The sequence below is a fragment of the Myotis brandtii genome, unplaced genomic scaffold (genome assembly GCF_000412655.1).
Source record: "Myotis brandtii unplaced genomic scaffold, ASM41265v1 scaffold292, whole genome shotgun sequence".
NCBI lineage: Eukaryota > Metazoa > Chordata > Mammalia > Chiroptera > Vespertilionidae > Myotis > Myotis brandtii.
Genome location: NW_005361156.1, coordinates 459,871 through 469,953, shown reverse-complemented (window position 1 = coordinate 469,953; position 10,083 = coordinate 459,871). Strand labels below are relative to the sequence as shown.

Here is a 10,083-nt window from a genome sequence, read left to right as displayed (position 1 = left end):
CCTCCCAAACCTCTGTAGTGGCCCCTTGAGAGCACAAATTAAGACATTCCTTGCCCATATTCTTAATGTCTCTAAGACCAATGCTCTCCTGTTTAAAATTCCAAGATGTACCCTTTCCCTCAGCCCCACAACAGGCAAACTTCTGAAGTTGTCCCCATTCACTGTCCCCCAGCCTCTTCCTGCCAGTTTTCAGCTTTTCAACCTATAGCCTGTGGCTTCCCCCTCCCGCCCTCCATTCATTTCCAAATGACACACCTGCCTGCAAGTCTGCAGGCCTCACACACCCTTCTAACAGACCCCGTGACGCCTCCTTGCAAGGCTGGGCTGAGCTGGAGTCCACCCACTCCCAATCCTAAGCCACAACCCCAACCCCCAGCCCCAGGAGGGCCACCAGGGTGACAGTGGAAACAGCAAAAGCCTGCTTTGAAGCAAAACTCAGAGACCAGGCAAGTCCCTTTGGGGAAGATGGTTTATCCAAGCCAGTCGCCTCCAGGGCTAAGGTCATTCACCTGGGGCAGGGTTCCCATTCATTCCTCGGAGACCAGCTCCTCAGCAGCCCAGTATTGTCAGTGTCCGGGTGAGGCTGGGTGTCCTTTCCAGCTGTGGTCCCAGGTCACTGCCTGTCCTCCTCCGCCTGCCAAACCAACTCTCCTGAGATGTAGGTGGCCTGAACGTGGAGGGAGTCGTCGAGCATCACGAAGTCTGGGTCAAAGGTGGACTGTGAGCAGAGGCAGGGGTGGGGCTGCCCCTCCTACCCCAGCCCAAGGCAGGTGGGAAAGCCAAAGCCTGGGACACAACTTGTGCAGGAGAGGATGCCCTGACCCAGCACAGACTGACTGAGGCCCTGGAACCGAGACTCTGGCAGTGGGAGGAAGGAATAAGGGTCCAGGAGCCCCCTGCCCAACCTAGTCTCGGATGTCAGAAGCCTGGCCTGCTGGGGGAGTGGGGCCAGACCGAGGCTGGTTGCTGGGTGAGGCTGCCTGGACGCTGGGGACAGTCTAACCTTCTGCCCACCCTGTCCCTGACCCAGGCCTCCCAAGAACTCCTGAATCTTCAGGCTGCCCAGGCCACCCCACCTTGGACCCTGACCTGCATCAGCTCCAAAGTCCAGGGTTCCCTTGAGCTTCTCCAGTCCCAGTAGCTGGGCGGGGTGCAGTGACGCAGCCTCCAGGGCCGACTCCACACTGCAGCCTGCTCAGGAGACACAGCTGGGTGACCATCCTCACCCCGCCCCCCAATCCCTGGAGCTCCAAGTCCTAGGGATGGGGGTGGGGGGGAAGGACATATCCCAGGACTCTGCAGCAGGTCGACAAGACCCCCCAGTCTCATCCCTCGCAGCCACTCACCCATCCCAACCCTGTGGGGACCCTCCTTCTGGGTCCCAGGGGGAGCACCCCCACAAGAAAGCAGTACCCTGGGCATCCATGAGGCCACCTAGGACTTGGTGCTCTGCCCATATCAAGAAGTCAAATAACCAAACCCAATTTCCTCCGCCTCCTGCATCACTCCCAGGCCAGGCCACAGCGGTCTCCTGCCTCCCAGCCTGTCTCCTTGCTGCTCTAAACAGCATCTCGGACCCTGGTGACCCTCAGCTCCCAGATGACACCCTACCTGGGTGCTGCAAAGAGCCCCATGGGGCCTGGCCAACCACAACCTCTGCCAGATAACCCCAACCCACCTCCCCTAGAACATATAGCCTGACCCCGGAGCCTGGCCCCCTCCACCTCATCACAGCTCTGTACCTGCTAAGTCCTGCAATCCCATAGGCTCCGAACCAATGCCCTGCTCTCATGTGGGGCAAAGTCTTGGGTGCCCTGGCTTAGGTGCCTGTCACCCTGGGTTCCAGCTCTTTGCCTGCTTGTCCTCCTCCCCCCTCTCCCTATGGGTGGGACCTTACCAACTTACGAATGCCCATCCCTGAGGAACCCCACTAGACATGACAGACAAGAGATGTCCAGCTTCTCTCAGATGCAACCTCCACTCCCAACATGCACACGCACACACACACACACACCAGCCTCGCTGACCTGTGGCCTGCAGGAAATGCCGAATGCAGACGTCCATCGGAGCTATGCTGCCGCTCAGTGTCTTGGTGCCTTGAGAGCAGAGAGGGCAGGCTCTGGGGGGTGGAGGGCAGGGGCCACCAGGCACACTGGATGGGGTGTGGGTTGGCTGGGGACACCTAGGTTCTTGCATCCCACCCGAGGGGCTGAGGGGCTCTTCTAATGTGGGCAGCCAGTGGGGACAATGGTCACTCACCTGCCACATAGGCCGTCAGCCCATCCACTTCCACCTCCTGCTGCCCTAGCGTGTGTCGGCCATTGCCCAAGCCCAGGGCAGGGACAGCGTCGGTGACTAACACCAGCCCTGGGGATGAAGAGGCCTCAAGACCTGCCCCACATGGTCCTCCTACCTGCCCCCTCCCTGCCCAGTCGCTCACCCTGGGGATGGGCCCTGTGGGCGATGCGCAGGGCTGCGGGGTTGGTGTGTATGCCATCGGAGATCATTCCATAGAAGATGTGGCGCCCGGGGGGCAGCCGGTCACTCGTCAGGAGCCCCACGATGCCAGGGTCCCGGTGGTGGAACTGGGCAGGGCCGGGATGGAGAAGCTGAGCAACAGCAGGAGCCCCCAGCCCACCCACCGGGAGCTGGGGCAGCACTCACAGGCAGCATGGCGTTGAAGAGGTGGGTGATGAAGGTAGCCCCGCTCTGCACGGCTTCCTCTGCAACCTGCAGGTCAGCCACGGAGTGCCCTGCACAGGCACCTGCACTCAGGTTCTGCCACCCGCCCAGGAGCCCCAGGCTGCCTTCCCCCTCGGGTGGGGACAGACCCTCTCACCTAGGGACACACAGATGCCCCGAGCCGTCAGTGCCCGGATCACCTCATGGCTACGGCCCAACTCGGGAGCCAGCGTCACAATGCGAACGTTGTCCAGGGACCCGTAGGTGGCCAGAACATCATGGAAGGCATTGGCCTCAAAAGAGCGCAGGTAGGCCTCAGGGTGTGCACCCCGCTTCTCCCGGCTGATAAACGGGCCCTCCAGGTGCACACCTGGTAGGAGGGAGTGGATGGCTCCAGCAGGCCTCTCACCCTGCAGCCCCTGCCCCTCTCACCTGCCCACCCTCCCACCCCATTTGGGCATCTGGAAGAGTAGGGGCTGCCAACAGGTCCCATAGGAACCTCCCAGGGTGGGGGCGAGGAGAGGGGTCAGCCACTCACCGAGGACCCCTGCCCCATGGGGGCCACCACTCTTCACAGGGATCTGAGGAAGGACCTGGGGGGAACCAGCTGTTAAAGCCCTGCCCCCAATGGCCCAGCACCAACGTTACAGCCCAGCCAAGGTCACAGTTCGGAGCCTAGTCTAGTGCTCACTGGCCTTCCATCAGGTATTAGAAGATGGTCAAAGGCCCCCAACCATGGTCAGGGAAAGCATGGCGCTCAGAACCAGCAGGGCAGTCAGCAGCACCAAGAATGACAGGCCTGGGATGTAAGACTGGCCTGCCTATGAGGACCAGGAGGTGAGGAGACCCCAGGCAAGGGTCAGGTGCATGGTCCTCAAGATGGTCCAAGTCCAGGCAGCATGCCCCAAGGGTTTGGACCCAGACAGGGTGATGGGCCTGGCCTCCCTGAAGGCCAGAGGCAGAAGGAGTATGTGCAATCCAGGCAGAGCAAGGGGCAAAAGCAGGGTTTCAGGCACTGACAGGACGGCCATACTGTGCCTAGAGCTGGACACAGTCGTGAGGGTCACTTGTGTGTGACAGGTGCTCACACAATGTAGTGATCCTGGAGGTGGGCAGGCAGGCAGGCGTCCCAGCCCACATCTCCCTCCTTCAAGGTGGGGAAGGAGCCCACAGAATGCTGTCAAGTCCCTGGGTGAGCCTGGGACAGAGTACAGAGATATTTAAGAGCCTTAAACCTGGTGTGACAGAGAGGACAGGAGAAGGGTAGGCTGACCCTGCTTGGAGCCCAACAAGTGGATGCGGGGCAGATGTGGGCAGCCATGCACTGTGGGGGAAGGAAGGAAACAAGGCCCCAAAGCCCCCATGGGCTCAGGCCGGCAACACCTGGTGCCTTGAGAAGTGGGGGGACAAACAGCAGGAGCCTCGTTAAAGACCAGCTGGATCCCCGAGTATGCCCTGCCAAGAGGCTAGAGAAGTAAACCAGACAAGTGGGTAGAAGCAGAAAATGGGGCAATTAAAAAGAAATATGTATGATTTTGGAGGGAGGGAGGGAGGGAGAGAGAGAATGGGAAAAACATTGATTTGTTGTTCCACTTATTTAGACACTCATTGGTTGATTCTTTTTTTTTTTTAAATATTTTTTATTGATTTTTTACAGAGAGGAAGGGAGAGGGATAGAGTTAGAAACATTGATTAGAGAGAAACAGCGACCAGCTGCCTCCTGCACACCCCCTACTGGGGATGTGCCTGCAACCAAGGTACATGCCCTTGACTGGAATCGAACCTGGGACCTTTCAGTCCGCAGGCCAACGCTCTATTCACTGAGCCAAACCGGTTTGGCGACAGGGATTGAACCTGCAACCTTGACACATTGGGACAATGCTCTAACCAACTGAGCTACCTGGCCAGGGCCTGAAGTTTATTTATATATATATATACACACATACACACACACACATACATACATATACATACCCCCAAGGATATTTTTCCATTGATTTTTAGAGAGTGGAAGGGAGGGGGAGAGACAGAGAGAAACATCAATGTGAGAGAGACACATTGATTGGTTGCCTCCCGAATGCACCCCAACCAGGGCCAGGGATCAAGCCTGCAACCAAAGGACGCGTGCCTTGCCCAGAATCGAATTTGGGACCCTTCGGTCTGTGGGCCGATGCTTTATCCACTGAACCAACCCCGCTAGGGCTAAAGTATATATTTTATTGATTTCAGAGAGGAAGGGAAAGGGAGAGATAGAAACATCAATGATGTGAGAAACACATTTATCGGCTGCCTCCTGCATGCCCCACACCAGGGATCGAGCCCATGACCCAGGCTCGATTCTGGTGCCCCCAACCAGAATCAAACCTGGGACCCTTCAGTCCATAGGCCGATGCTCTATCCACTGAGCCAAACCAGCTAGGGCTGAAGTTTATATTTTTAATGCTCCCTGAATGTCACCAGTCAGGATTGTTCCCTCTGAACAGAACAAGACTCTTCTCTGGGGATTTGACCAGCTAAGGAGGAAGGACTCAGGGATCTCAACCTAAGGGTGCTCTCAGGAACACCCCCTGGCGCTCCTGGTGGCTAGCTGAGAACTGCTCTCAATCAGAATAGATGACCAAGGCCTACCAGCTTGAGAAAGCCTCTGAAAGGACACACCTGGTCGGGAGCAAAAACCCAAGGAAAGGAGAACAAGTAAGAGAGGTCTCATACCCATGAAATAAGAATGGGATGTGAGCTCTGGCCGGTGTGTCTCAGTTTGTTGGAGCATCCTGCAATGCACCAGGCGGTAGCTGGTTCAATTCCCGGTCAGGGCATGTGCCTGGGTTGTGGGCTCAATCCCCAGTAGAGAGTGTTTAAGAGGCAGGCAATCAATGTTATGCTCTCACATTGATGTTTCTCTCTTCTCCCTTCCTCTCTCTAAAAATCAATAAACTGCCCTGGCCGCTTGGCTCAGTGGATAAAGCATCAGCCTGCGGACTGAAGGGTCCCAGGTTCGATTCCAGCCAAGGGCACATGCCTGGGTTGCGGGCTCGATCTCCAGTAGGGGGCGTGCAGGAGGCAGCTGATCAATGATTCTCATCATTGATGTTTCTATCTCTCTCTCCTTCTCCCTTCCTCTCTGAAATCAATAAAGATTTTTTTAAAAGACTTTATATTAAAAAATAAATAAATAAAAATCAATAAACTATTCTTAAAACAAAACAAACAATAACAAAAATAACAAAAAAATGGGATGTTAGAAAAAAAGAACATTACGGGGGGAAAGCAAGCACTTGCACATTAAAGTGCCAAAAATATATAATAAATGTCACTATATAACGGAACCAGAGCTACCATGCCAGAGGAACTCCCTTGCACATCTTATACCTTACATTTTTGAAATGTTAAAACAGGGCAAAATAAACCATCTGGACTGGGCTTAAGTAACATTGTATCCCAAAGAACTGTCTGCAAAGATAACAAGAAAGCAGTTATTATGACTACTGCACTGAAAATTAAAAAGATTGTTTAGAATTAACATCACTATTTCCCTGGCCGGTGTGACACAATGGTTGGAGCGTTGTCCCATACACTAAAATGTGATAAGTTCGATTCCTGATCAAGGCACATACCCAGGTTGTGGGGTCAATCCCATCAGGAGGCAACCAATGGATGTTTCTCTCTCACATCAATGTCTCTCTCCTCTCTCACTCTCTCTAAATATAATAACATATTATTTAATACTAGAGGCCCAGTGCACAAAATTCGTGCACTGGGAGGGAGGTCCCTCAGCCTGGCCTGCGCCCTCACTTCTGGGAGCCCTTGAGGGATATCTGCAGGCCTAAGCCAGCAGTCAGACATTCTTAGCGCTACCGCAGAGGCAGGAGAGGCTCCCGCCACCTGCTTGCGCTCTCCAGCCATGAGCCTGGCTTCTGGCTGAGCGGCGCTCCCTCTGTGGGAGCGCACTGACCACCAGGGGGCAGCTCCTGCTTTGAGTGTCTACCCCTTGGAGGTCAGTGTGCATCATAACGACCGGTCTTTCCGCCATTCAGTCTATTTGCATATTAGACTTTTATTATATAGGATTATTATTTAATTATAAAAGCATTAACATCAACTGTTATATTATCCACACCAATAAAAATGCCTTCCTTTAATTGATGTAACTGTTCCCCTTCCCCTTCTCATTCATATAAATACCCATTGCTTTTGTCTCCAAATCAGAACATTACTTGGACAGCTGCCTAAATCAGTGCTTCCCAAATAGCTATTCCTTGATCTCAAATAAATACTTTGCCTCTCACTTTATTTTTAAATTTTTTATTTATTGATTTTTAGAGAGAGGAAGGGAGAAACATTGATTTGCTGCTCCACTTATTTATGCATTCATTGGTTGATTCTTTTTAAAAATATATATATATATATATATATTTTTATTTCAGATAGGAAGGGAAAGGGAGAGATAGAAACATCAATGATGAGAGACAATCATTGATTGGCTGCCTCCTACACACCCCTTACTGGGGATTGAGCCTGGACACGTGCCCTGACCAGGGAACAAACCCGCAACCCTTCAGTGCACGGGACAATGCCCAAACATGAGCTACACTGGCCAGGGGCCTTGGCTGATTCTTGTACATGCCCTGAATTGAATCCACCACAACCTTGGTGTATCGGGAAGGTGCTTTAACCAACTGAGCTATATTGGCCAGGGCTGCCTCTCACTTTAAAGGGCCTTTTTATTTTTAGATTAACAAAAATATGCACTAAAGCAAAAAAAAAGAAAAATAAGAGAAGAACTGGAAGATAAAAAAAGCTAAGAGAATGTTCAGAAAACAGTCAACGAGGAAGAAAGGAGAGAATAAAAGGAGAGTCGCCATCCAGGAGGCCCAACAGCACAATAACTCCCAGAAGGAAAAGACAAAGAAATGATGGAGAAAAATCATCAAAGAAATAATTCAAGGAAAGCAAAAAAAACAACAAACAAACAAACAAAAAAACCCAAAACAGGACTTCCAGACTATGGGCCAATAATGAGCACAATGATCTTTAAAATGATCTTTTCAAATTTTAGGTAGACTTTAGAAATTAAATATATTATTCACTATATCAATTCTAAAGTCTATTAAAATTTATTTTTTAACATATATTTTTATTGATTTTAGAGAGGAAGGAAGAGGGATAGAGAGATAGAAACATCAATGATGAGAGAGAATCATTGATCGGCTGCCTCCTGCATGTCCCCTATTGGGGATCCAGCCCGCAACCCAGGCATGTGCCCTTGCCCAGAATCAAACCTGGGACCCTTCAGTCCGCAGGCCGATGCTCTATCCACTGAGCCAAAGTGGCTCGGGCGTCACCCTGAGACTTTAGAACCCAGGGACAAAGGGAAGATCCCACAAGTTTCCAGAGGGAAGAAGCAGGTCACACACAAAGGATCAGGAGTCAGATGGTTTCCAAGTTTTCATTAGCTACTCTGGAAGTTAAATGCCTTTAAAATTCTAGAGAAAAATGACTCCTCAATTAGAATTCTAACCTAGCCAAACCATCAGTCCAGAGACAACGTTTTTGGACTATCGAGATCTCACAACCTTTACATCTTACGACCCCGCTCTCCGAAAGTCACTGGAGGATGTGCTCCACCAAACAAAGGTGTAAACCAGCAGAGAGGAAGACACGGGATACAGAAAGATCCAGCAGAAAGAGGCCAGAGGACCCCCTCCAAGTGAGGGTAAGGGGACTCCCAGGACAGCTTGGCCAGGTAAGGCCAGCAGCCAGTGCTGGAAAAGTAGGTCCCAAGGCTTCCACAAGACGACGAAACAGATGGAATCCTTGGTCTGTCTAAATATCCCAAAAGAGGAAAGAGACAACTGGCAGAAAGCCTGGAATTAAGTCAGCAGATAAAAAACTACGCAGCCCTGGCCGGTGTGGCTCAGTTGATTGGAGCATCATCCCCTACACCAAAAGGTTGCTGGTTTGATCCCCGTCAGGGCACAGGCCTGGGGTTCGGCCGTGCAGGAGGTAGTTGATTGATGCTCCGTTGTCACACTGATGTTTCTCTTTCTCCCTTTCCTTTCCTCTCTCTCTAAAAATCAATTTAAAAAAACGGTGTTTCTCAGTGGTTAGTGTCAGCCCTGAGCACCAAAGGGTCTCGGGTTGGATTCCCAGTCAAGGGCACATACCTGGATTGCAGGCTCGTTCCCAGCCCTGGTCAGCATGCAGGAGGCACCCAATCGATATGTCTCTCACACTGATGTTTCTCTTTTTCTCTTTGGCCCCCCTTCCCTTGCTCTCTCCCTTCCACTCTATCTAAAAGCAATGGAAAATCCTCAGGTGAGGATTTTTTTTAAATGTAAATGAGCTACAAGTCCTCTTTACACAGTCCCAGTGACTAATCTAACAAAAATTGCAAGAAACTATTTGGGGAGGATAAGAAGCGAAAGAGCTAAAAGAGGCCAAAGAGAGCCAATCATCTTTCCTGATGAGAAGCCAATAATACTGCTCTAAACTGAAAAGTCAAGCAGGAGTACCAGCATAGTTTTTAGAGATATAAGGGTAAATTCCAAAGGGTCAACTGAGTTAAAAGTGACTGTCCCATTAAAAAATATATAAAAAATAAAGAAAGTGACTTCCCTCAGTGAGAAGTGTGGGGGCAAAGGGCTACTATTTTTCCTAATAAGCCATGAAAGTTATAACATATACAAGTTCACTAAAGATGAAAGAAAAGACAATGGATGAGTTTTTCCAGAACAGAGTTTTAAGAGGGAAAGCGAGAGAGCATTAAGTAGAGAGAACAGAATAAAAAACAGTCTAGGGTGAAGGGAATGAGGCACCTACAAGGGAGGAAAAAGTGGGAGAGGTCAAAGTGTAGAAGATGTGGGGCCAGAGGCCATGGCCTGGCTGCCCCCTGAGGAGGTACCTGATCTTGCCTCAGAGAAGCAGAGAACAGTGCAAGCCAACCTTCCTCCTGGAAGGACACCCCCAGAAAAAGAGCAGGTGGTCTCAATGGACCAGAGCATGATGACAAAACCTGGGTAACTCTGACAAAGAGGCAATCTAGTTCTGCTCAGTATGAATGGGCCATGGAAGAAGGGGGGGTGGATGGGAGTAGGGGTAGGGGAGACAGCCAAATGAGCAGTCCTGTAGTTTCTAAGATGACACCTGTGTTAAAATTTTTATGTTCAAAGCCCTCAACAATTTCCACTATAAATCAGTTTATTCTCTGCTTCCCAAGGTCTTTATCCTGTAAGTGTTTAAGGGGGTTGGTGAGTGCTGGGAAGAAAATAAGAGTCCTCTGGCCAGAAGCTCCTTCTCCTAAGGAAAAAGATCTCACAGTTTGTATCATGATGGGCCAATGTACTGCACAGGTAGGTGGGGAAGGATGTGAACCAGCTGGTGCAGCAGACATAGAAAGGCAGG

The 10,083-nt window shown here is 51.1% G+C and overlaps 1 protein-coding gene across 1 annotated transcript in view; it reads right to left on the bottom strand.

Annotated features, from left to right (window-relative positions):
* Positions 1–451: 451 nt before the first annotated feature.
* Positions 452–10,083, bottom strand: part of AMDHD2 (amidohydrolase domain containing 2) — a gene marked incomplete at its 5' end in the record, with an annotated part of 11,577 nt that continues 1,945 nt past the window's right edge. Inside the window, 8 exons of the mRNA XM_014542183.1 lie at positions 452–702; positions 1,090–1,191; positions 2,028–2,096; positions 2,260–2,367; positions 2,441–2,585; positions 2,665–2,753; positions 2,840–3,052; positions 3,221–3,275. Of these exons, the coding sequence (XP_014397669.1) occupies positions 614–702; positions 1,090–1,191; positions 2,028–2,096; positions 2,260–2,367; positions 2,441–2,585; positions 2,665–2,753; positions 2,840–3,052; positions 3,221–3,275 (870 nt within the window). The remainder of the gene's footprint in view (positions 703–1,089; positions 1,192–2,027; positions 2,097–2,259; positions 2,368–2,440; positions 2,586–2,664; positions 2,754–2,839; positions 3,053–3,220; positions 3,276–10,083) is intronic.